This window comes from Candoia aspera, chromosome 3 (assembly GCF_035149785.1).
Source record: "Candoia aspera isolate rCanAsp1 chromosome 3, rCanAsp1.hap2, whole genome shotgun sequence".
Taxonomy (NCBI): domain Eukaryota; kingdom Metazoa; phylum Chordata; class Lepidosauria; order Squamata; family Boidae; genus Candoia; species Candoia aspera.
Window position 1 is genome coordinate 112,300,712 of NC_086155.1, and position 27,284 is coordinate 112,327,995.

General features: G+C 40.3%; 1 protein-coding gene across 3 annotated transcripts in view; it reads left to right on the forward strand.

Annotated features, from left to right (window-relative positions):
• Positions 1–25,719, forward strand: part of DZANK1 (double zinc ribbon and ankyrin repeat domains 1) — a 50,023-nt gene extending 24,304 nt beyond the window's left edge. The window contains exons 5-11 of one of the 3 annotated variants that reach the window (XM_063298613.1): positions 1,590–1,686; positions 2,225–2,349; positions 7,020–7,112; positions 9,667–9,889; positions 11,284–11,387; positions 18,056–18,127; positions 21,518–25,719. In XM_063298613.1, the coding sequence (XP_063154683.1) occupies positions 1,590–1,686; positions 2,225–2,349; positions 7,020–7,112; positions 9,667–9,889; positions 11,284–11,387; positions 18,056–18,127; positions 21,518–21,550 (747 nt within the window). In that variant the 3' untranslated portion in view covers positions 21,551–25,719. The remainder of the gene's footprint in view (positions 1–1,589; positions 1,687–2,224; positions 2,350–7,019; positions 7,113–9,666; positions 9,890–11,283; positions 11,388–18,055; positions 18,128–21,517) is intronic. The other 2 variants (XM_063298615.1, XM_063298616.1) reach the window with 2 other exon arrangements.
• Positions 25,720–27,284: the final 1,565 nt, after the last annotated feature.

Sequence of the window (27,284 nt, forward strand, 5' to 3'; positions counted from 1 at the left end):
CACGTGAGCAGTTTTAGGAGCCCCAAAGATGGCCCATATAACACCTTTCCTGCGCGAGCAGCATTGGGTGCCAGTTTGCTTCCGGGTCCAATTCAAGGTGTTGGTTATCACCTTTAAAGCCCTACATGGCATGGGTCCAGGTTACCTGGGGAGCCGCCTCACCCCCATCACATCAATCCATCCCACCCAGTCAGGCAGAGAGGGCATGTTATGGACCCTGAGAGACAGTTGAGTGGCAGGGTCCAGGAAGAGGGCCTTCTCTGCCATAGTCCCCACCCTCTGAAATAAATTACCCCCAGAGGTAAGGCAGGCCTTACGAAAGGGGCTCAAGACTTGGCTGTGCCACCTCACTTGGGGTGGGAGGGGGGATAGTCTGTCATGGGTGTGGTTGGCACCTTGATGTGGCCCTGGGAAATTTTATCAAGACTGGTTTCACCATCTTGGATTTTATGTCTCATATTTTATACCTTAGAGTTTTTTGTATGTTTGTATATTTATATTTTTATACTGTATCATTTTACTGATGTTTTAATGCGCTTGTAAACCGCCCAGAGTCATTGTAACAAGATGGGCGGTGAAGAAATGCGATAAATAAATGAAATCTGCATAGCCACCCTCACATCCCCTCTCATCCCCTCTCTTTTTTCCTTCAGCACTCATGCCAATTCCTACATCAATTTAGCTATGCCACACAGATAAGGGAGCTGTAGTTCACAAAAGCTTCTAACAAAATTGGTTAGACTGAAAAGGTGCTACCAGACTCCTTCTGCATTATCTCAAGGAGCTCAGGTAAAATTCATAAAATCACAGTATGTAAACATTGGAACGACTTTATAGGTCATATAGTCCAATCCCTCTGCCCAGTGCTAGAAACCACTAAACCAGGGTTTCTCAACCAGGGTTCTATGGCATCCTAGGGTTCCATAAGAGATCACTAGGGGTTTCCTGGGAGATCATGATTTATTTAAAAAATTATCTCAAATTCGGGCAACTTCACATTAAAGAGATAAGTTTCATTCTTTAGTTTAAGAACACTGTTAATGCATATATACAGGCCTACACATGAAACAAATGTAATAATTTTGTAACTTCTGACCTATATTTGAGCCTGAATGTGCAGGATTCCCCGAGGCCTGAAAAATATTTCAAGGGCTCCTCCAGGATCAAAAGGTTGAGAAAGGCTGCACTAAACCATCCCTGACAGGTGGCTATCCACCACCTGTTTGAAAATCTCCAGCAAAGCAGAGTTTTAGGAAGATTGCTCTAGTGTTTAAGAACTCTTAGCATTAGACAGTTGCTTGTAATATTCAGCCTAAACCTCCTTTTGAACAAAATATTTTTTAAAAATCAATTCTTATTCTCTGTCTGCTCTCAGTTTCAATGCCTCCTCTTGCATACTTCACAAGTTGGGAGAGCTTTATTTTGTGACGGTGCTGAAATTCATATTTGTGAAGGTGCATATATCCACTTAAAAATCAGCATTATTGGTTAAGCAACTTACTGTCACAGAATAGAACTTGTTCAGAAAGCTGAAATCAGGATTTAGAAAAAGGCGAATCATATTACAGATCAAAATCTTTTGTTCTTAGCAGATCAAAAGTGGGTTGCCTGATTTAAAGCTAAGAAAGAAAGGAGTGAATATGGAAAGTGAATCCAGTTGGAATGGTGCAGCACATGAATTAACAGGTACTATTTATTAAAGCCAGAGGTGAAAGTGCTCTAAAAGATCACTGGCTACAATGGTCTTAACTGATCATAGAGTCATATCAAAGAAATCTCAGAAAAACAATTCATCATGGCTTTATCACTATGTTCAGATTTCAAACAAAAATGCCAGCTGAGACTTAAAATGACATCCTGAAATACGTTCTGTATTCTTTTTGGCATGGCAAAGCATCAGCTTGTTCAACTTGTATTTAAATTCACTTTTCAGCAGTTTTGATGTGTTCAACATTAAAGTTTGGGGGGAAATCAAATGTGTTCCTAAACATACAAGGTTTCAAAATTCCTAATTAAACATTACATTAAGGGCCTCATCCTTATTTCCAAAATAAACTTTCAGATGGATGTTGGGTGCTCCTGTTACATTTTTGCCAATATGTATGGCAGATTTGCTATGTGACAGAGTTGCTATGACTTTGCATTTTATAGTGTTAGACACAGTTTACATTACTTTGAATATGTTGTAGGAAAGTAACAGGATAAACTGTATGCATGATTTTAGGTTTGTTGAAAGAAAAAACATCTTTGCCCTTACATGTCGATGGACCACATTCATTGAAAAAATACTTGAATGTCTCAAGGGATAGAGAAGAGTCTAACTCTGCTGTGTTGATACCTCAGTCACAGGTAACCAAATAATTTGCTCATGTGTTAGCAAATTCATCAGGATTCTATTAAAAATAATAGCAGGAAAGGGGAAAAAAACAAGTTGGATGAGAATTGTAGCATGCACAGGATCTACCTTCTTTCCTGGGCCCAACTCTTGTTTTGCCTAAGAAAAAAAAGTGCTATTGTCACAAATGGTAACTGCACTTCCTAATAACAGCAACAAAATCTTCTAACTGGTATATCAGCCAAGAAAGAAGCTGCTAGTGCCATCTAGAACTCCTTCCCCCCAGTGATAAAGAGCAGCTGGAGGGACGGAGGATCTTTTAATAGTTGTGTAGTAATAGTGGTAGCTATTTTTTGTTTTTAGAGGGCTGGAACATGGGTAGGTATAGGGCACAGCCATTAGAGGTAAAACAAATAGTTCACCTTTTAGATTATCTTTGTTTTGCTTTTCTTCTCTGGTAATTTACCAAGAAGAATCTCTAGGCCATCAGCTAGACCATCAGAGACTAGGTTTACTCATGAGCAAGTAGTATTAATAATGAATCAAATGTTATATGAATCTGCTTTTGGAACTATTTCCAGTCACATAAAAATCCTTTTTTAATGTAAAACACAATTGTAAATAATATAAAAAATGTAACTTTTGACAATAAATTGATTGTCATCATCAGGCAAGTACAAATAATGGTCAATTAAATGTCACATAAACTATCCTTTGTTGCAGTGTCACATGATGGTCTTTTTGAACTGTCTAAGGCACTCTGCATTCTGTGTCTTTCCAAGTTCAGTGCTCTTTTCTCTGAGGTTTTATGTTTGGAAAACTGTTTTCATTGTTGTTTCTTGGATCTTCCTTTGGTATTTATTGACTTCAAAGCCTACAATTTTTATGTCTTCCCAGTATGGTCTACACCAATACTTAGTTCAATCAACAGCAAATCTACTTTTTTGGGTACAAGAGCATGAGAAGTGCTTCTGCACCTGCTATAAAAAGGGATGTCTTGGAGGAGTTCCTTTGGGTGCTTGGATTCATGAACGAAGTTATGGTAGAATTAAGTAGGAAAGCAATGGTAGGGCTATAGGATCTGACCTGAAAAAATCCAGACAACCACTAGATGGCAGTTGGCAGATCTGGTAACCCTAGGAAATGGCAAACACTTCTGTATTGTTCTCAAGAAAACTACATGGAAATGTCCACAAAGTTACTGTGTGTCAAACTCATATAAATACTTGATGCCACCAAGCAAGATGCATGCGGCCTGAGCATGCACTCCTTAGCGAATTTTGACCTTTAGTCAATGTTACGGTTTTCCTTTATTATCTCAAGCTTGTGAAGTTCTTTCTCAGATGTATCATAAAGAAAATTTCATTTAAATCTTAAATCGGGTTTCTCATATAAGCTATATTTCCTGATATATATTTTTGACTTATTGTACATGAAGTATCTATTCTTCAGTTATGTTTCTGCTATGGATGTGGTCTCTTTTAAAGGATTATATTTAAAAGGGAAGATTGTATGAATCTTGATTTAAATTTTTTTAGATACTTTGAAATGGTAGCCTACCATCTCCTACTATTGATCTTAAGCAGGAATTCTGCCTCTGAGGGCCATGAGGCCTGTAATCCTGAAGGATAGATGCAGAAAATAATGACCCAGACTGATGGCCATGAACAGCCTTGGATAGCAGGGTTAAAGGTTGAGGGAACCTGAAACTAGTCTGGAGAAGACCAATAAACTGTTGAGATATCTGGACCTAATAATATGACAGTGACATGAATAGAAATACATACAAGTAGTCCTTGCTTAGCAACCACAATTGGGACCAGAATTTCAGTTGCTAAGCGAAGCGGTCATTAAGCAAATCCACCCCGATTTTATTACCCTTTTTGTGGCAGTTGGTAAGCAAATCACTGTGGGCATTAAGTGAACCACGTGGTTGTTCGGTGAATCACACAATTCCCCATTGATTTTGCTTGCCAGAAGCCAGCCAGGAAGGCTGAAAATGGCAATCACGTGACCATGGGAACACTGCAACGGTTGTATGTGTGAGGACTGGTCATAAGTATTTTTTTTCCAGCACTGTTGTAAGTCTGAACCATCGCTAAACAAATGGTTGTTAAGCGAGGACTACCTGTACAATTTCCAGGAATTAAGTTAAATATAGAAAAAATGTTTTCCCAACATAGATACTTAATTATTTTCTTTCTTTGAACAAAAGTTCAAGAGATGAATTCTTTCAATTACCCTTCCAATTTCATGCATTAAGCCAGAGATTGGCTAGTAAATTTCAGGGCTTTGCACTTAGATTAACCAACTGACATGTCAACCAACCCACTTTAAAAGAAGTGGCCACGGAAAATTCTGGTCTCCCTTACAGCCAAAAGAGGATAGAGGGATGGTAGACCAGGTCAGGGACTAAATAGAAGGGAGATCAGAACAAATCGGAGCCACAAATTTGCGAACACAAAATTTCAGTCTGCCTCCCCCCATGTCTATCAGTATGCCTTAAGTTGCCTACATGCAGTGCCTGGATTGGGATAAGGGGCCAAATGCCACTTCCAGAGTGGAGCATCTAAAGCACCTAAAGGTATCCTTGGGCTACCTCAGCTGTGGGTGGGCAATGCATGTGGACAGGTCATCTCGAGCTGATGTATAGGAAGGCCATTCTCATGCCAAGACAAAGAGGCTGTGTGGATTTGCCCCAAGAGTATTTACAAAATGAAAGCCTTCAGTTTTTTTTTCAGTACACTAATAACATTGTACACCATACCATATATGTATCTTTTGGCTTCTTTCAACCTCTGCATTCACTTAAAAACACACACGCACAAACCTGAATACAGAACAGAGTCTTCTGATGATACATACTGTCTGTGGTTTGAGCTATGCCAAAATTTTATTCCATAAAACCAGTACCTAACTGAATGTGTCTAGTAGTCAGAACCTTGAAGGTACTACCATTATTTGACCACATATTAGGTACTCCAATAATATGCCCTTCTACACATGAGACTGCTCCAGAAGTAATTCTTAGAATAATTCCTTTCTTCACTATTCTCTAGTTGTGCTTTAGCACACACTTACTCATTGCTGCTCCAAGTGCCACAACTTGGGGGGTAAGTGGGGCATGCGCCCTGGGCACCACTCTTGGCAGGTGCCAAAATGGGCGTGGGGGGGCACCAAAATTAGCTGGAGGGGCACCAAAATGGGCACAGAATCCATGTTTGCCCCGGGTGACACAGACCCTAGTTGCGGGCCTGGCTGCTCCCTCTATGCTAGTAATTGGTGCCTAGATATTAATGGCTGATGTGTCCAGTCTAGATTGGGGGAGCACAACTTTTCCAGATACAAGGCCTGTGACTTGCATAGTGACCGTATCAATATCCTTGAGTGACTTGCTGTCTTCAAGGCTTTCCGGGTATTTCAAATTCTATTGAGTCCATCAGATACAGAACAGTTATACTGTTATACTGTTATATAACAGTAAGTAGTATAACTACTGCCAATTTTGTATTTTATATAAGCAACCAAGACAGTAACAAATTCAAAATTGTTACCACCTTGGTTGCTTATATAAAATTGTATTTTATATAAGCAACCAAGATGGTGATAAAGTTCGATAAATAAATAAAAACAAATGCCCTAATTCTCTTCATTCTTTTTCTGTGATCCTCATGCATTAAGAGGTGTGTCCGTCTGATTGGCTACCTGTCTCTGTAGTTCTTCAAGTGGTCTTTGTGCATTCACTTAGCCCACCTATTGTCCCACATAAGAATGTTTTAACTGGTAGAATATGTCAACTCAAGAAATTGAGGCAAATACTGAAAGCTCCTTGGTGTTCCTGATAGAAGCTCAGCTCCAGAGCATTACTAACTATATTCTCTGAACCTACAGGAAACCCGCCCCCAAGCAACCACTCTGTCAGCCACTGTTACAGTTAAGCAACCTGTTCAAATCAGACTGGTATATTTAAATATTTTAAAAGTTCACAAAAGGCATCCAAAAATCTTCACAAAATATGGAAATTAAACAGGAGAAAAAGATTAAAGTAAAACCTACTTTAACTTGAGGTAGGCTCCTGGTGACTTCATGGAAATGTCTGTATAGTTTTCTTGTCAATGATATGGAAGTGGTTTGCCATCACCTTTTTCTAGAACATTTTTTTCAATTTCCCAGTTTAGTCTACACAACTAGGATTCCCTGATGGTCATATTTAACTGCTGACCAGGTCCAATGCTACCTGGCTTTTTAAGATAAGGCCAGTTTGGCTAAGTTTGGTGCAAATAATACTGTATAGGAGAAGTTTATTCATTTCATCCAGAATGAGTTGATTGGTGCATGTATGTTAAAATAAATATAATTTTAAAAAGATGGTCAAAAAAGTGCCACAGTCAGTTTTTAAATTTAAGGGAGCATTCCCAGCATGGTGAACTCTACTATGCTGGTTGCAACTTCTACAGGTTGTAGCCTCAGGGCAGCTCTGGAGTAGTAAGTCAGGAAAAAGTGATTTGAAGGCAAGATCTTATAATTTGTTTTAGTGCTGGCTCTCACCCCTTGAAATTATTAAAAACAATAAGAAAACTTCCTTTTGTACAATATTGTAACCCAGAGAATAGAATATCTGGCATATATTGTTGATACATATTTTACAAATTTTAGTGACATGTGCTTGTTCTGTATTTTAAAGGATACAGTACTTTGCTATGTATGTGGCGCAGGAAATCCAATTCACATTAAAGAATGTATGATATGTGAGAACGAACTTTCTGAAACCCATATGGTAAGAATTTCTGTAATATAAACAATTTCTGAACACATACTTTGAACCTAGAACTATCTAACAAAAAGGCACTCAGTGAACTCTGGTTAGATGGGAGATTAACAGTTATTTTAAAGAGTTTCTGTACAACTTACATCAGAGCTGAGCAACTTACAGCCCCAGGACCATAAGTAATCCCCGGTTGCTTTTTAAAGCTCCCAGAACTCCTTCCAACTGGTGAAAAACACATAAAAAGTGTAGTATAAAACTCAAAACAGGTTTATCACAGTTAAAAAGAGACCTACCTGCACCAAAACCAGAAAAAAGTCTTAATCCCACCTATATATGTGACATGGCACTACACACTTGTAATCATTGTCTCACCTACTGTAGCACTGAGCCTTGCCGTCGTCTCCTACTGCCTTGTTATTAGCAATGCTTCTTAAGTCCCATTCAACCTCACTCTTCAGGATATCTGGCTCTAGCTCACTGACCACACCATCAAAGCTATCCCCGATATTGTTATCCTTCCTATACAGGTCTTCCGTATATTCTTGCCACCTTTTCTTGATCTCTTCTTCTTCTGTTAGGTCCTTGCCATCTTTGTTTTTGATCATACCCATTTTTGCCTGGAACTTACCTCCAATGTTTCTAATTTTCTGGAAGAGGTCTCTTACCTTTCCTATTCTATTGTCTTCTTCAACTTCCACGCATTGCTTGTTTAAAAATAATTCCTTATCTCTTCTGGCTAACCTCTGGAATTTTGCATTTAATTGGGCATATCTCCCCCTATCACTGTTGCCTTTGGCTTTCCTTCTTTCTTGGGCTACTTCTAGTGTCTCAGCAGACAGCCATTTTGCCTTCTTGGTTTTTTTTCTCTTCGGGATGTATTTTGTTGCCGCCTCCTGAACAATGTTGCGAACTTCTGTCCAGAGTTCTTCCGGGACCCTATCCACTAAATCTAATCCCTTAAATCTATTCTTCACCTCCATTGCATATTCATTAGGAATATTAGTGAGCTCACATCTAGCTGATCTGTGTGTCTTCTCTAATCTCTTTAGTCTGATCCTAAATTGTGCAAGAAGAAGTTCGTGATCGGAACTGCAGTCAGCTCCAGGTCTTGTTTTTACCGACTGTATAGATGTCCGCCACCTTTGGCTGCAAAGGATGTAGTCAATCTGATTTCGGTGTTGTCCATCTGGTGAAGTCCATGTATAAAGCCGTCTCTTAGGTTGTTGGAAGAGAGTGTTTGTTATGCAGAGTGAGTTGTCTTGGCAAAATTCTATCAGCCTATGTCCTGCTTCGTTTTGTTCTCCCAGGCCATGCTTACCTGTAATTCCAGGTGTCATTTGACTGCCCACCTTAGCATTCCAGTCTCCCGTGATGAAAATAACATCTCTTTTAGGCGTGTTGTCCAGTAGGTGCTGCAGATCCTCATAGAACTGCTCTACTTCAGCTTCTTCAGCATTTGTGGTTGGGGCGTATATTTGGATCACTGTGATGTTAGATGGCTTGCCCTGAATTCGAATTGAGATCATTCTATCTTTTTTTGTATTGTATCCAAGCACTGCTTTAGCCACTTTACTATTAATTATGAAGGCTACTCCATTTCTTCTGTGGTCCTCTTGTCCACAGTAGTAGATCTGGTGGTCATTTGATGTGAAGTGGCCCATTCCAGTCCATTTCAGTTCACTGACGCCCAAAATGTCTATCTTTAATCTTGACATCTCACCAATAACCACATCCAATTTGCCCTGGCTCATAGATCTTACATTCCAGGTTCCAATGGCGTGTTGATCCTTAGAACATTGGATTCGCCGTTCACCACCAGCACCGTCAGCCGCTAGCCGTCCTTTCAGCTTTGAGCTAGCTGCGTCATCACGTCTGGGGCTAGTTGAACTCATCCTCTGTTCCTCCCCAGTAGCATTTTGACCATCTTCCGACCTGGGGGTCTCATCTTCCGATGGTATACTGACATATCTCTGGTTGTACTGATCCATTTAGTTTTCACAGCAAGAATACTGGGGTGGGTTGCCATTACCCTCCCCAGGGATCGCATTTAGTCTGACCTCTCTGTCATGACCTTCCCGTCTTGGGTGGCCCTTCCCAGTTTAGCTCATGGCGCCATTGAGGTGCTCAAGCTCCAGCACCATGACAAGGTAATGATCCTTTGTGTAGATCAGAGGTTTTCAAAGTTTTTCAGGCTTCAGTTGTACCTTAGAAAGATTACTATGGATGCTCCTATTTAAATTACTCCAACCCCCCTCCCAGCTTTCACAAAACCCCCTCAAGTTCTAACCCACCCTCTTCTTTTTGCTGCCATCTAGTATCACCTGGAAACTGGGTGCCCTAGATATTTATTTATTCATTCATTCATTCAATTTATATAGCTGCCCATCTCAGACCAGTGACTCTGGTTTATATACATAAAAGACATTACACTCTCAGTGAGCTATGTATTTATGTTTGCTCAGACTGATAGATATAAGAAGACATCTGGCTTTCCTCAAAAATTGTTAATTTTCTTTAGGGAAAATGCATTAATGGGATTTTTATATAATTTGAATTACCTTAGCAGAATACCAACTTTCAGATCCTACAACAATCAATTGTTTCATTGCCAACCTCAAGATCTGACTTCCAAGAGAAAAAAGAGCAAGGAACTCAGACTATTGGATTGTTCTACCCATCTCACAAATGTCTAGAGAAGAAAGAAAGTGAGGTGTTCTTGCAAAAGGAGAAGCAGATTAAGACAAATGATCACAGGTCTCTGCTCACAGCTATCAGCCCTGGAAGAGGTACGAAAAAAGGCTGATTTTGAAGTTGTGTTTTAAAATGAAGCTCTTATTGGTTGACTTTAGGTTTCTCATTTTTCTACATTATGTCCATTTTTATTCCTATTCCTTGGCTCTTGAATTACCATATTTTCTTTTACAAATTTCTCTTCAACTTTTTCCTCACTCACCATTGACTTCCCTTCTTTATTGTAATTTTGCTTATAATCGTAGCAGTTTCTTCTTCTATGTATCTTCTAAAGTCAGCCACTCATTTCACTTTCATCTTTCTCCTATTCTATCCTGAAGGAGAAGATTGATCAGAATGAATATGAACTGCAGGGTACTTCTTATAATAATGAAAAGTGGTCGGCATAGGACAGCTTTCCTAAAAGTATAGAAATTGTTTCTGTGTACATGCATTGAAAAAAAAAATCAAAGCTATCTTTCCCTTTTGGCTTAAATAAGGCAGAAGACTTAAAGATTAAACTACCATAGATACTGCTTGGTGACTCTTGCCCATAAGAATAAGTCATTCTTGCCCATAAGCAATGTCAGCAGTTTTATAATTGTTAACAAAGAAGGGTGGATGTATTAAAAAAAGAAAATACAGTAGATCCAACCAAAAGTGATTAAAGAAGTTCATGTACATCCATCTTTCAGCAGGAGATCCGTATCTTTGGTTATGCCTGGTTATGCCTGAGCCTAGATGCAGTTAATAGATGCTTTTCCTTTTCTGTCACATTAAAAATTCATCACCGTTTGGAGGAACTCTGAGACTACACCCAAATCTCAAGACAAGATTGCGTAGTGGGCTGAAATTCATAGAATGGAATTTAAGGGGAGATATGTAAAGTGTTGTATCTGGGTAGGAAAAATATAAAGCAATAGTATACAGGTAGTCCTTGAGTTACAACTGCAATTGGGACTGGAATTGCTGTCACTAAGCAATGCGGTCATAAAGTGTGACCACATCATGTGATCACATTGCTTAGCAACAGCAATTCAGGCAGTCCTGGTTGCTGTCATAACCTCAGATGCATGAGTCGTTAAGCGGGAAGCCAGCAAGCAGAGTTCCAGGTAAAGAGTGCAGGGGTGCCGCAAGGGGGTGGGGGAGGCCCAGCGCAGGCCACACACAAGTTGGGGGAGCAGTGTGCTGTGGTGCAGCATGAGCTCAGAAAGTCCAGGGAAACAGCACGCAGGGTGCGTGCGAGTGCAGGGAAGCCAGGGAAAGAGATTCTGTAGTGGATCCTGCACTCAGCAGCAGGTTGGAGTATGATCTGTAAGTTACTTCTAACTTTATGGTTTTATGAACTGTGGTTTTTTAATTCATACCAGGATTTTTAAAAATATTCTGTTATATAAACTCTCTGATGTTTTTCATGTGATTTTTTTCTTCACTTTAATTTTCTTTTCAGGCTACTGGAGAAAGCAACTAGATCATGTCTGTGCACATCTTAGAAGCTATACACAAAATAATTTGGAGTTTAGGACATTAATTGGAGAGCCTCAGATGGGAAAGGTAAAAAATTCCTGATATAAGGAGCTGAGTTCAAACTTCCTGCTGTGGTACTGATAGGTAACTTCTGAGCTTTTTAAACCCAACCTTTCTGGGAATGGAGTATATACTAAAGTGAGATTTTTGGTACAGTTCATGATACTAGTTGATTCCTGGCTTTTTCATCTAGCATCTAACTGAGGAAAAACAAGCAATGAAAAACAAGTTTTTTTCATTGTAAAAGATACAGGTAGTCCTCACTTAGTGAAACATGTGACTATGACAGACTTACAACCTCACTTCCTATGTGGTCATTAAGTGAGTCACTGTAGCTCGTTAATGGAGACATCACGTGGCCATTATTTGCGATTTTATTGCTGGCTTCTCCATTGACTCTTCTTGTCAGAAGCTGGTTGTGAAGAACTCTGTCATGGCCCTGATCCCTTGCCAATAATCAGCACTTCTGATCCAGACTGGTTAAGGATAGAAGGATTTTATTGAGCAGTGATCCAAAGCAAACTAAAGATCCAAATGATCACAGTTTCTAATTGTCAGCATAAATACATTCATTTCCCCCTCCTCCCAAAAGTTCCATTCATCTGGTGGCCCCTCTCATCTCACGCCTCCCCTGTCCATCTTCACTCTCTGGCGCGCCATTGGTCCAAGGTGCTAAATCGCCATCGGCTCCTCTCCGTCTGCATGTCTGCTGGTTGTTGCTGTTTATTGGTTGTTTAACAAACATTGGCGCCGTGTCAGAATAGCACCTGGCCAGGGGCTATTCATGACATTCTGCCCCCCCAAAGAGCACCCCACCCCTATTTTGGTGTTGCCGGAAACTTTCTGTGGGATTCTTTTAGTAGCTGAGGTTCTCAAACATCTCGGCTGTACACCCACTCACTATGTGATTTGGGAAAATGGCTCCATTGCACTAGGTATTGCAGTTTCCCCCTATGGTGTCTGGAGTCTAATATTTCCTGTACTTCAAAGTGACTTTCCCTGTCTATAATTATTGATACCGGCACCTTCTACTCTGGGTGCCAGCAGTCTGATTCCTTGAGTGGCTTAAAGAGGCTTTAAGGGGCTGCTATGAAAAATGGGGTTTTCATAGGTTTTTTGGTAATTGCAGCTGCACAGCCACATCATTGATTAGTTTGGTGATTTGGAAGAGCCCTTCCAAATTTTGGTCCTAGCTTTTTGGAGGGTTGTGAGGATTTTAAAAATTTCGTGGATAAATACACTTTGTCCCCCACTTTCAGTTTCCATTCAGGAGCTCTCTTGCAGTCAGTGTGTTTTTTTTATGTCTCTTTTGCATGTTCTAGTGGCTTCTGTATTATCGGCCACCCTTCAGCTATGCGACTTACCCATTCTTTCAGTGGAACTACTGTGGGACCACATGTAGGCAATTCTGGGAGCACTACAAAATCCTGGCCTTTTATATCTTAAACGGGGTAAATCCTGTACTTAGATGCACCGTATTATTAAAAGCTACTTCAGCAAAAGGGAGCAGGTCCACCCAGTTGTCCTGCTGGTGATTTATGTAGCACCTAAGGTTCTAGTACTTGGTTAGATCGTTTACAACCACCATTTGTGGCTGCGTGATGACTCAAACTCAGACCCTGCTCTACCCCAATCATTTTTAAGAATGCCCTTCAAAATTTGGAGGTGAACTGGACCCCGCGATCTGTGATCACATGCTCGGGGGTGCCGTGGAGCCTATAGACATGTTTTATGAATAATCTGACTAGCTGCCATGCTGTTGGGATGCGGGCACAGGGTACAAAGTGAGCCTGCTTAGAAAATAGATCAGTTACCACCCAGATCACCATCTTTTTGCGGCTCTCTGGTAAATCTACAATAAAATCCATGGAAATCTGCTTCCAGGGTTGCGAGGGGTTAGCCATGTCTTGTGGTAGCCCCCTTGGTTCCCCCCCCCCCCGCCTTGGCCATGTGGCATGTCAGGCAACTGGCCACGTAGCTTTCCATGTCCTTGTGTAGTGTTGGCCACCAGAACTGCCTCCTCAATAAGTGCATGGTTTTTAAGAACCCAAAATGGCCAGCCGATTTCGCATCATGGCACCTTTCTAAGATTTTCTTCCTCATGGGGTCTGGGATGTACAGCCTACCCCCTGCCACCACAGTCCTTGCTTTTCCACTAAGTTGTCTTTGTTGGCTTGTAGCCAAGCGCCGGCTCTCTGCGCCTCGCTGAGTTCCCCCTGCAAGCCCTCTGCTGTGTCTAAGTTAGGCTTGTTCTTCTGGCCCCGCATTACTACTGCCCCCGCCCCCTCTGCTTGGTGGGGATGGTTGAGTCTATCACCTCCTCCCTCTGGCTATTGTGTTGTGGGAGGTGTGACAATGTGTCTGCAGGAAGTTTTTCCCTCCTGGTATTTTAGTGTGAAATTGAAACGGCTGAAAAATTGAGCTCACCTGACCTGTTTAGGGTTCGGTTTTCTTGGAGTTTGCAATGCTTCCAGATTTTTGTGATCAGTCCACACCTCAAATGGCTGCTGTGCCTCTTCTAAAAGGTGCCTCCAATTTTCTAATGCCCATCAAACAGCCCCCTATTTTCATTCGGACTAATTCAGTACAGTACTTAGCTGGCCCACCCTTCATCTCAGTCCCATTGAGTTGAACAAAGTCGATGGGTTCTTTTAGTTTTTCTGGTTTTAATCCCAATTTGTTTATAAAAGTAGAGTGCATGAGGCACCAAGTGCACCCCGAGTCCAGGAGCCCCATGAGGCTTACTCTGCTCCTGCCTCCCATTGCTTCTATCTGCATTTTTACCAGCATTGCTGAGCAGTCCCCATTTATCGTCCAATTTGCGTGCCCCTTGGTCATGGGCGCTCAGAACAGACTTTCATTGTTTCCCGCCTTTTGGTACTCAGTGGAGTCCCCCTCATCCAATGGGGGGCTATGGGGTCTCCCCCCTTTCGCCACAGCCATGGGTCCCTTGGGCTTTGCTGCTGGGGTCTTGACACCGCCTCCCCCCACCTTGCTCCCTTCAAGGGCTGCATTCTGAGGGCAGACTGTGATGCGGTGTCCCTCTCCTCCACACTTCAAGCAAAGTCTCTTCCTTGCCCGGCGCTCCTTCTCCTCCCCCGTTTTACAAAATCCGCGGTTCTCAGATTGGGGGTTGAGTGCCAGCAAACCCTTGCCTCTTATTTTGCTGTTGCTCCTTGATGCACACTTGCAGAGTTTCTATTTCTCCAGCCAAGCAAATACACTCTCTTACAGTCTTTGGGTTGCCTGACATTAGTGCCCATTGTAGTATTTCTGACTGTAGCCCCCCTTGAAAACACTGTACTTTCAGTGATTTGGGCCAGTCTGTCAGACTCCCTGCTAGTTTCCTGAATTCCAGCGAGTATTCAGAGACCGATTTGCTCCCCTGCTTAAGGTGCTGCAGGTTTGCTTGAGCTTTCACTTTGATCAGAGGGTCCTAAACCTCTCCCTTAGAGCGCTCATGAATTCATCAAAGTTTCTCAGTTCTAGGGCTCCTGCATCATGGAGCTGCACCAACCATTCAGCTGCCTCCCTCTCCAAGCAAGTCAATACACTTATCTTCAACTCTTTGGAGAAAAAGGACCCCCATACTCCCTCATAAAACCCCTGACATGGGTCAGGAAGCAGGCTAGCGTTTTTGGGTCCCCAGTGAATTTTGCCTTCAGTTCCTTGGGACCAAGGGGCCCATCAGTCCCTTTTGCAGGGTTCCCTGTCCCTGCCAAGCCCCCTGGGGTAGGGGGGTTAGTGGCTGCACCTCCTGTCACCTGTTACCCCCCTCTCATCCCAGGACCTCCGAGGTCCCCCACTGGCATCCGATGGCTCCCTATCTCCGCTCCGCCTGGTGCCCACGAATCTAGTCTCCACAATACTCTCTCAAGCATTGCCTGCATGCAGTCCATGCACTCTTCCATCTCACTGAGGCTCTGGTCCACTACTCGGTCTGCTCCCAGCCCCCTGAGTTTGGGGCTCCCGTCTGAAGTGAATGTTCCCATGAGCGATCCCCTTTTGGGGTCTCCCCTGACATTTCGGGACCACCTTGGATTATACTCTGCCATTGTTTGCAGTCGCAGTGTACTTTCTCCAGCAATGGGGGACGCCATCCACTCTGGTTGCCCCCCCCTTCCGTTTCTCCATTGTGATAGTAGTTTGATTCGGTGGGATCCGGCCATCTGCACTGCCCCCCTCCCCATCCAGGGTTAGGGGTTCACCTTCAGAATCCATTTCCCCCATCCGTGGGCTGTCCTCATAGAGCTGGCCACTATCGGGTAAGCCCGTCATCAGTGGTTCGGATCTTTCTGTCATGGCCCTGATCCCTTGCCAATAATCAGCGCTTCTGTCCCAGACTGGTTAGGAATAGATAGATTTTATTGAGCAGTGATCCAGAGCAAACCAGATGATCACAGTTTCTAATTGTCAGCATAAATACATTTGTTTCCCCCTCCTCCCAAAAGTTCCTTTCATCTGGTGGCGCCTCTCATCTCACACTTCCCCTGTCCGACTTCACTCTCCAGCGCACCGTTGGTCCAAGGTGCTGAATCACCATCGGCTCTTCTCCGTCTCCACATCCGCTGGTTGTTGCTGTTTATGGGTTGTTTAACAATCATTCTCCACTAGCGCCATGTCAGAATAGCACCTGGCCAGGGGCTATTCATGACAAACGCAAATGGCAATTATGTGAGTGCGGGGATGCTACAAAGGTCATAAATGCAAGGACTGGTCATAAAGTTACTTTTTCAGCACCGTCATAACTTTGAACAGTCACTAAACAGGGCAGTCTTAAGCAAAGTCTACCTGCACTTCAGTGGCTTTTTTTATTTGTGTTCATTCTGTATGTCTTTTAAGTATGTAAATTAGCCAGTCTGTTTAAATGTCTCTTCTCAAGAAAAGATCAAATGGAGGTAAAGTCAATGTTTTTCTCTTCTTGCTGTTGTCTTCTCTCTCTTTCTGTTTCAAGATGGCTGAGAGAGCCTCCATGTTAAGAAGTAGTACATTTTTGAATGACTGACTGCTCCTTTCTGTAGAACAAAAAGAGCTTTCCCTTCTATAGAACAAAAAGAGAGCCTTCCCTTGCTCTCTTAGTGAGCATCTCCTTCATCACTTTGTGTCATGTTCCCCATTTCAATGTGCATTGTACATTGCAACGTTTCGCATGTCAACTTGCTGATGCGTGGTTCAGTTGGGAGGGGAAGAGGATTCTTCTTCTGGGTTTGTTATCTGTATTCAGCTGTATGGAATGTGTTTGGGTTATCTTGTGTGTTCAAGGTTTTCTTCCCAGGACATCAGCAGAAACTGTTACAGCACCTGCGGTGGGGAATTTGAAACAGCTGGGCGAGGGGAGGGATTACGTTTGAGCCGAGGGTTTTTAGTTTGTATTTGGCGCACTTTTGCTCATTCTCAGCTTTCTCTGTATTTGCATACTATTCTTTAATAAATCAGATATCATTCAGTTCCTGCTTGTGAGTCTGAGTCTATTAGAGTAGGCAATCATTACACTTTTGAGGGAAGGTGAAGAATGGAAATAAAGGGACTATTTGAAGGAAATAAAACCTTATTTCCATCAAATGTGAAAGTGTTTCAACCTGCCAGTGACTTCTACACTATCCAGGGCGAAATCTTTAATGGGTTCTGGATGGATGAAGTCACATCCTCCCATCCCCATCCCTCAAAATCAGAAAAGCTAATTTGCCTTATGGCCAACTTTTTAATTTCTTCTTTCTTTTCCTTCCAGTGATACTGTGTAAATTCTTGCATCCATATTTTATCTAGAGTTGTGGCCCTTCTTCTTCCTGTTCAGCTGTTGCTCACCTATCAGTAGAAGGGAACACTATGGCCTGTATGGGAACATATTAATGGGGCCTAGCTGTTTCCTATTTCTACTTAAAACAATTAAAGCAGCCACCCAATCATCCTTACATTCTAATAGACATACTATACTACTTTACAGTTGCTGTTAATTAATACCTTAATTTTGCTTTAAACCATTTTATTTCCTGATTTGATCCTGAAGAATAGAATTGACTCATAATTGCATGAGGTGGTAAGCCTAATTTTGGCTCCAGTGTTTCATATAATTCAATTCCAACATGGTTGGAATGGTTTATACAGTCTAGTCCAGGGTTTCCACAAATGTGCATGAGATCTTAAAAATAGATAGCCTTAAAAAATTAAGTTTATGTAACAAAAGCAGGGAGACACAGTAGCCAAAATGAAATAGCAGGTGAAGTTTACATTCCCTGAGGAACAAATGTTTTCCTGAATAAGAAAGGCTATCAGGCCTAAGGCAGAAAACTGGGCAGCTTTGGCATGGCCACCAAGAAGATCCTCTCAAGCACTGTACATTGCAATAACTTAATCTAAAGGTAACTAAGCCTTCAACTATCAGGACAAGATCTAACTACCTCAAGAATAAACACATTTGAACTTAAGCTGGGCAAAGTATTCCTAACTATGGCTTTCCTTATCCCTCCTGGTCCTATGCTGAAATACCAATAGTACTCTCAGAAATATCCCCAGATCTGATTCAGAATACATCAGAAGCAGATTGAAATTTATTCTCTCTGCTCAGGAACATATTTGTCTTGTATATATAATAAATATATTAGTCCTCATTGGTTTATTTAGCTAAGTAAATTATTAGAGCTATTCCAGGAAGAAGGAGGGAAAAAGCAAAGCTAATCCCTATTTGTCTTCTTTAGCTTATTTCTGCTACTGTCCATAAGGATGACTATCAAGTCAGTCTCCAGATCAATTATGCACTTGCTAAAAAGGTTAGTATGAACACTTAAACTGATATAGGAAAATTTCAGTACCGATAATTCTAATTGCAGGTGAAATAATCCACTTTTTTGAAATTAAAGCATTAGTTGAATTATTATAAACTGGGGGGTTAACCTCTTTGGGGAACTCATTGAGCCATCATTGTTATCATGTTTTAATTAAGATTATTTTCAAGAGTTTCTTGCAACTGTGTATTAGGGAACTGGACTAGGTATACCACATATTGTGATGAAAAATGAGCATGTCAGCTATTGGTAGGACTGGAGGTTTGGGGGTCAGGGTTCTTCACCTGTTCTTTTATCCTCAAATAAAAACATACACTATGTGCACACACATCTCAGTCCATAGGGAGGGAATGAAAATGATTTAATCAGCTTCAGACTTATATCAGGGGCATCAGATTGAATAAACAGAAAGACAATTGTCTGTCACATGTAGGTGTTAGAAGGGAAAATCAGCTTTTCTTCCCTAAGGAAACTTGTCTGTCTTTTATTGCTCATTTATATAAGGAATTTGTATAAGTTACATTTCATCTTGTTAAAACCTTGCTCACCATTCCAGTAGGAGAGAGAGAGGTTTTTCTTATTTTGCATCTCCTTGATGCATGGACATGCTGCCTCCTCCCAATAGGGGAAAGAGATCTAAATCCCGCATCACCCATTTTCTTAGTCTTGAATGCAGAGGAGGGAGAAAGGGGACGCCGAACAGAGCAGCCACTTCACATTATCTCCACTTCTTCTAAGTAGGAGAGAGAGAAGTCACTGTTGCTGGTTCTTTGTCTTGAATGTGAAGGAGGGAAAGAAGTGACCTTGAACTCAGCAGCCCTTTTGAGTTGTCTTAGCACGGACAAATTTTTCACCTCCTCCACTTACCAAAGGTGACTATTACCTCTTTAGCAGTTGGCACCAGAATCCTTGGGCACTGCTTTCTGTAACTTTGCCTACTGTACCACCCTCCCTTCCCATCCTGTTCTATAGCACCCCATTTTTCATCCAACTTGTGCAGATCGCTTAGGCAGCCTCTCGATGTGTTCTCTGGTGCATACAAGGGCCATGCTTTCCCTCTACCTCCTCAAGCCAGAAAAAAAGAGTAACTATTATGTCTTTTTTTCCTTCCCTCTTCTGCCCACATTGTATTTTCCCCCTTTTTCCACCTTTGCACTTAACAGATATTCAACTTTAATGGACACCCTTTCCTCCTCAATGGTCTTTTAAACCAAGCTTTTACTCTACATGCACAATTTATGATACACATCCTTTGATTCCCATTAAATCCCTTCGTTTTTATATAACTTTTTTCACATAACTCACATAACTTCATATAACTTGCCTGGGAGTGAACATCTCTTTAGTAGTTGTAGCATGTGATTGAAGTGTTCATGTAGAGTTTTCATTCCCACAGGATTATGTATAAAGCCATCCTAATTAAACTTGCCATGCATTGACCAAAAACATTTTTACAAGTTCTTGTGAGGTACAACCCTTCTCATGCCAACAGTCCTCCAAATAATTAAAACCATTGCCCAAGAAACCAAACCTGTCAACAGTATTTATGTCAGTGCTGTCAGTGCTTCAAGGTAGGCCAGGTCAGGGAACAGACAGCACAAGGACTACTGGAATTCAGTTGTTATAGGATATAATAGTAGAATCTTGAAAGCCTGTCAGAATTTCCCTTCTTCTCCTCCTCTTTCCTAGCATTTTCCCACTATCGCAGGGTCTGCTTTTCAGATCCTGAAATGCCATGATGGTCCATTCCTCCATGCGGTGCCGCTGGAAAGTGCCCCCCATTTGGGGTGGGGCCGAGTTGAACATGGACCCCAACATCAGGCCATGGCGACAGGTCAGTCGGTATTTTAGTCGCAACAAATGGACCTGTCAGAATTTCTCTCTGCCCCCTTTTATGCCAAATAGAATCAAGACCGGCTATTTTGAGCTTCTTTTTTACCTCCTCTTCCTTCCCAGGGCTAATTTAATGCTCACTTCTTTTTTGCATTCCTTCTTCAAGGCTCTTCTGTACTCTTCAGCCCATTCAATTGTAATATTCATCTTTCTCTTTCCATTCCTCTAAAATAGACTGAAAGTAAGGTTCAGAATACCACCTGAGTCTCAGGGCCATGAGTTTTCCTTCCTAGATATTCAAACTCCATGGTGATACAGTTGTAGTTTTTCTTTGCAGGTATCATTTGCCCCTGCAGGTGAGAGGACTTGATGAGTCTTGGAAGTTGTTCTGTCATATCACTGATCCTTGCTTCTGGCAGACAACTCACTTCACAAGCTGATGGTCCAGTCATTACACATTTGTTTTGATTTCTCATAGCAGTAAGTTGGCAACAACAGTGACTTTCCTTTTTGTATATTTGCAGAGTGAAATTGCATCCCCACTGAACTTCAGGAATCCACAATCCTTTCTCCTATTCCATAGATCTCTTTCTTTTCCTGGAGGAAAAATTTCTATTTCTTTTGTGTGAGTTTCAGAGTTGTTTCTGAGTTCCAGCAGTGCAGACTCTCTCATATGCCTCTTGCTTCTGGTTGTCACTCTCACTGATGGGACTTGCTCCTTTGTTTCATTTCATAAGGAAGAGTTGCTTCCTCTGTTAGCTCTTCCTTGGCACCTCCTTTCTTTGATTTAATAATCAACCTCTGGTCTGAGTGGTTCTGTGGCTGTTTGCTGCTCCACTTCCCTGACTTTTTCCTCAAGCTTGTACTTCCTGGAAGTGTATGCAAGTAATTCTCAGGCAAGAACACAAACACACCACAAGTATTACATTTCAAGCCTGCAGATGCCCCTCCATTCATCTTCATTTTTATTTCTTAAGGTACAATCAGCAAGCTTCTATTTATCATTGAACAGCTATACATTAGAGGGATTTATTTATAGATTACCCTTTCATCTCTCCTGTCCGTCATTTTTTTGTTCTTCCTGTTCAGCAAGCTTCTCTGTGAAATCTGTCTGCCTTCTATTCCTCCCAAAATCTTCACTTGGTTAGCAGCAAGCAGTTACTCATTCAGTCACAATGGACAGTCAGTAGCTCTCATAAGGAATAATATTCTTGAATATGAATGTGACAAAATTTGATTAGTAACGAACTAGTAAATGTTAGCATTCAGAAGGACACTTGTAATTTTTTCAAAAACTAGAACAATATTGCAGTAGAATATTTGGAACACATGTTTTGTAAAGGATTTTGTTATAAATATGGACAAAGAAAAATACTGTTACTATTTAATAGTTTTACAGCATAAATTATACAAATATAATTACTATCCTGAAAATGGTTTTCCTAAGGATAGTGATATTACGATGTGACATACTTATTTATCATGTTTCCCAACTATATGATGTATATTACTTGAATGTAATTGTAAAGTTTTCTATTTTAGCCACTGGAGAGAGCCAGAGAATTTCAAGTCTGAATTAAAAAGTCAAAAGAAGTAAAAAGAGAAGATACCATTGATGTGAAAAATAACATTTACTTTGTAGATGATGCTACACTGAAGACGGTTGAGTCCAATTTTTACTTTGGGAAGGAAAGCAAAGAAAATCACATTGGTATCTGTTTCTCCTCCTTCTGCTATACAGATTTTTCCTTCCATCTTCTTTTTATTTTTTACTCCATTTATGACACCCTTTTTCACTTTTACCTATTTGCTTCATTTATTCCATTAATATTAATTTTCAGTTTATGGTAGTGATCCACAACTATCTCTCTTTACTTTTGGTGGCATAGGCTTTTCAACCTGTACCTCTGCCTTTTTTTTCAGTTTTTTGTTTATGTTTTTTTTAACTGAGTTTATTTAAACTTTAAAATTGTCATCTTGGTTCCATTTCTGCCTATCTATTTTGTTGTATTTCTCTGTCTAAAAATTGAAGACTGCATGAAATTATCTATATGTTAGTGGGAAAAGTTCTTGGTAATTCCTCTCCAGCTTCGTAACTAAATCTGTATACCCATAATTAACATTAATTTCCAGAAAATCACTCCATATCACCAAACTAAAGTGCCCTCAGTTCCCTCTCTGTTTTTTTTACTATCCATGGAACTCACATACACCAGCGAATTAGAAGGTTGTATCTGGGGAACCTTATCTCCCAAAATCTCTCAGTTCTGGAAGGTAAATTAGAAGACTTTGGTGAAGCAGATAAAGCAGGAATTTAAACAAAAGAAATCACTATCTCAGACAGGACAAATTCCAGCATTCCCCAAAGTTCTTTTCCTTTTTCAGACTTTACGCTTAATATTACCCCCTTAAAGAAATAACGTAACATTTTCCATAGATTTAGCCATAAATTATAAAAGGCTAGTTTGAGTAAATATATATTATGCACAAGTATTAATTATCGAGGCTCTAGGAATATCAATTTTGTGGAAATTTTATGAAGTTAGATCTGCTGAATCATTTGAAACTTTGGTCTGTAACAGAACTTTCCAGATGAGTAGAAGAAATTAACTTTATTAGTAACCCCTTTTTGAAATATTATTTTCTGTTTCGGGGGGGGGGGGGGAGGCATAAAAGTCATTCCAAATCTTTTGCCCTGAATAGCTGGTGTATTTTGTTGCCCTGATAAGTTTTCTCAGTTTTCAAATTGGGATATGAAGTATTCGTACAAATGACATATTCTTATAGTTAATTAAGAAAAATAGAGACAGCTAAGAGATAAACAGGATGTTCTCACCAATTTGTTTCAGACTGTACAGATTTTGACAGTTAAATCCAAACCAGACATTAAAGAATAAGTAGTTAAGACATTTCCTTGCATATAAAGTCACATGGATATGATTGCACATGATTGTTTTGTTATGGAAGAATTAGGAAGAAAGAGTGCCTTCACACTGCCTTGAGCTCCTAAAATAAAGGTGGGATATAAATTATTAAGTAAGTAAATAATAAATAGAACAATAGAGCCTTAAGAAGTAATATTTACAAGAATCAATCCATGCTCCCTCTTCTGTGTGACAATGCTTCAGATATTTGAATAGACTGCCTAATATACCTTCCTAGTAAACTACAATTGAGCAAGGCTAGACTCCACAAGCAACCAGGGAATGATACTACAAAAAAGCTTTTGCAAAATGCATAAAAAATCAGACTTTATTTTACTAAAATTTAACATTGCATTTTTGCAACTCAGCCTAACAATATGAAATTAGATAACTGTTGATTCATACAATTTACAGGGACAAAACATGTATCTTAGCTTGTATTGGACTTTTCTGCTGCTACACAATTCTCTGTTTAGACAAGTCTCCACATTTGGTGGAGATTCTGACTGTAATGACTTAATTCATTAACAATCACTGGGTTTTAATCTACTGCTTTTGCTTGCTTTCCTCCCCCCCCCCCCGTTTAACTGGTACAATAAATATCTTATTATTTGGAATATACTTCTCTTCTTTATATTATTAAATTCACTATACTCTAATAGACAAGAGTATGACTCTTCTATCAGGTATGTCTGTAACAGAACATCATCTAAAACAAAACAAAATTCTAGGAAAATACCATTTTTCCAGGAATACAACTCACTTCAAAAGCCAAATACGTTTGTGAACTTTATTATAGACACAAGCCAAAATCCTAGGCGTAGAATACTTTAAGCCTTGTGATCATTCATTGGAGAATTTCTAATCTTAGCATGAGGCTATATTTTATTAGGCAAATAAAAAATACTTCAATTATATACTTTATTATACTGAAAGGAGAAAATTTTCAGGTGCTACCAGGCAATTTCCTCATAGTATACATAACAAAGGCCCTGTCTTGATCCAGGAAGTGGCTTAGGTACCCCAAGCATAGCAAAGGCACTTTATGCACCTTCTCACTTGGCAATGGCATTTCCAGACTCGATCCCCACATGGGGGAGACTCTATTTAAGAGCTACCTTAGTCTATGAGATTCTTGTTGGGAACAGCCATTTTACCTGAGCCCTGTGTGCCAGAAGTGTCTTGTCTCCCTAAACTCTACCACTCTGAAGCTGGACCAGGTGATGACCTACTGCAATGCCTAGACTTTCTTGGCATGACCTGACAATGCTTCCACCTGCTGCTGTTGGAGGAAAATCTGTAAGAGGAGTTTCTGAATTCATTTTCATCCTATTTACATTTCTTCTCCCTTCTCACTTGCCCTTCAGGGACAAGATGAGTTTGTTTTCTCCACTCAAACTTAAGACTGTTTCTTCAGTCTCCAAATATTTTATTATGGGTTTGCAAAGCCAGGTCAAGCACACATGGACATGTTCAGTAACACTCCATGGGCAAGACCCTGAAACAGTGTATTTATAATAGAGACACAAGAAACTACAGGAGCATAACATATTGGTTACAAATTGATTATAAAAAGGCAAAAAAGTTTAAAATAAAGTGGATTGCCTCTGTGTATGCATGATTGGACTGAAACAGGACACATTTTGGTGATATAAACAGGAGTAGAATTCATCAAGTGGACAGCCATGAACAGCCCATCTGTAGGTCACAAGCAGATGACCAAAAGTACAGCACAGCTTTCTGCAGTATGGTAGACTGGATGGATAGACCTGTGTACGTGAGGCCTTCGTTGCTGCAGGCAGTTGGGCTTGTTTATCTCACCTAATGGGAAATGGAGAGTTAGAATTCTAAAGGTGGGTAAACTGGCAAAGCACGCAGAAAGGGAAGATAAAAGCAGCCAGAAAAGAGTTGGGCAGAACGCAAACTGAACCCTGGGAAAATATGTTTTCTAGGAAAATCAGAACTGGATTGCCAGAAAGTCCCTGTCAATAGGAAGCTCTAAAAGGTAGTTCTCCATGTAACTGCTACACTGAATGGCTGACCTTTATAAACCTTTATGTTTATAAACAGGAAGTAGCAGAGGTAAAGGGGCTCTTAGCATTGTATACACTGTACAAAAACTATCTATCTGATCATGTTTCATCTGTGGAGGAAGGCTTTAATCCTTGCAGAATAAAAGTGTCCCAAAGAGGATGAAGGACACCTTTGTTCTCCAGAACTCACAGAAGACAGAGATCAGTAGGCTGTGTTCAAAAAACAGGAAAACAAAATGAGCCAAAGGGAACAGGCCCAACTCAAACCTTTAAAACGTTGTTCCTTCAGTTGAGGCTGAATTTGTAATTGAGGGTCTGTATCCTCATCTGCATTGAGCCATGCTCAAGTGTTACCTGGAATTTTAGGCTTCATTATTAGCTTTTTAATGAAGGTGATATTAGCATTTTAGCACGGCATCCATGCCTTCTTTTCAAGTTCAGGAAACCATGTTTTCGTTTTGCCCAAAACCATTTCTTTCTTTTACGTGCAAAAACTAGCCTTTTTAGCAACTAAACAATAGTGTATTCTGAAAGTCCTTGAATACACTTGTTTCAAGATGATACAAACCCTGCTGGGAAAGGGAGTGACATAACCCATAAATTTGCCACTTGTGGACTGTTATCTAGAATCAATGTTTTCTATTGTTCAATTCTCACATGTAATCAATGTCTTTTATTGTTTGATTAGTTGCTTTCTGATGTATCACATATACCAAATGTATCATTTGTTTCTGTACCCTATAAAAATACCTGACCCATTTAATAAATGGTTTTTGCTTTGCCTGAAGCACTCAATTTGTGCTGTTAGGAGGGGCGAAAAAGCCACTTTGCAAAGTTAGTCTCTCTCCCAAATTCAGGGAGAACTCAATTGCAGAGTTTTATTCAAAAGGAGGCTGTTTTATATGAGATATTTGAGTTCTGACCACATGCAAAATGTGTTCTGAAATGTGGGCCCCAGTAGGCTGTTATTATATATGGTTTGAGATAATGAACTATTTCCATGCTATACAACTGGCTTATGTACCTGTTATATCCTCAGTCTCTGTGTACCACAGATAACATGAAAGTTCACAACAAGGGACTTGGTTAAACTTTCCATGTTTTGCTGTTGTGTCTAGTTGCTCTAATCTGTTATGGGTAAACACTTCATAAGATACTTGGGCATTTTAATAAGTATTTTGAGAGTACTATATCTTTTCATCCTTCCATTATCAAGGATTCTTTGTGCAACGATTTTTGTTAACTACTTGTCCAGGAAGCCCACAACTCAAAATGTAATTTTTAAGTTATACTTTCCAGGAAGAGACTAATTGAAACTTAATCTGTTCCATCAAGCAAAGTTTTGGGAGTCTCTCTGTTTCCATACTAGTCTTCACCTGTAATTATATACCCTAATTTTTGAGTGAGTACAGAGTGTGTGTGTGTGTACATATACATGCACATACTGTGTGTGTGTGTGTGTGTGTATACACACTGTATGTATATATTTTTTTCCCAACTCAACTCTGGCAGCTGGAGTTTTATTTATTTATACCCAATATACTCCTCAAATGATATGACTGTATTTGTTCTAAGAGTAATTGTACTTCAGCCCCACATAACAGCATGGGTGTAACTTTAGCTTTGTACAACTTGATCTTTGGTACTGCAAATTCATACAGTAGCACATATACTAAAATTGGATTCTACAAGATGAACTTCAGGATGCCTATTTTAGGCAGGGTTGTACTTCCCATCAAGCAGCAATCTTGCAAGTTGAGTGTCCTCAGCATTGTTGATCTGCAGCAACATAGCATTGGCAGCCATTTTTCAGCTTGGACCATTACATCAGGTGAATTCCTACCTGGAGAGAGTAACTGATAACGTCAGGGCTGGATTATTACAATGCACTCTTTGTAGGTTGGCCCATGAAGCTTACCCAGGCTTTTTATTGTTAGTATTGTGAACTTGGTATTTGTAGTTGTGCCTTTTAGGAACCATTTATGGATGTTCTAACAAATCATTAACTGTCCAGAACCATAAAGGAAATAGGAAGCCAAAAAAATCTTCGAAGTAAACAAACATCTTCATTTCTCTCCTACTTCTTACAACTTTTTCATTTGTTCCCTTCTCTGTAATAATCTTGAAACAGGCAAGTCGGAATGAGATAAAATGGCAGCAATAAGTAGTAGTTCTGTATACTACTGGGTGAAAAAAGGTAGGGGATTTTTTTCCTCTTTCCCAATAGCTATTCTGTGGCCCCAAACAAATAAATGCTCTGAGAGAAAAAATTATAATATACAAACCATACCCAAATGTTCAACTGGAAAAATTTAAAAGAATGTTTATTAAAGAAAAAGGGCACTTGCCCTT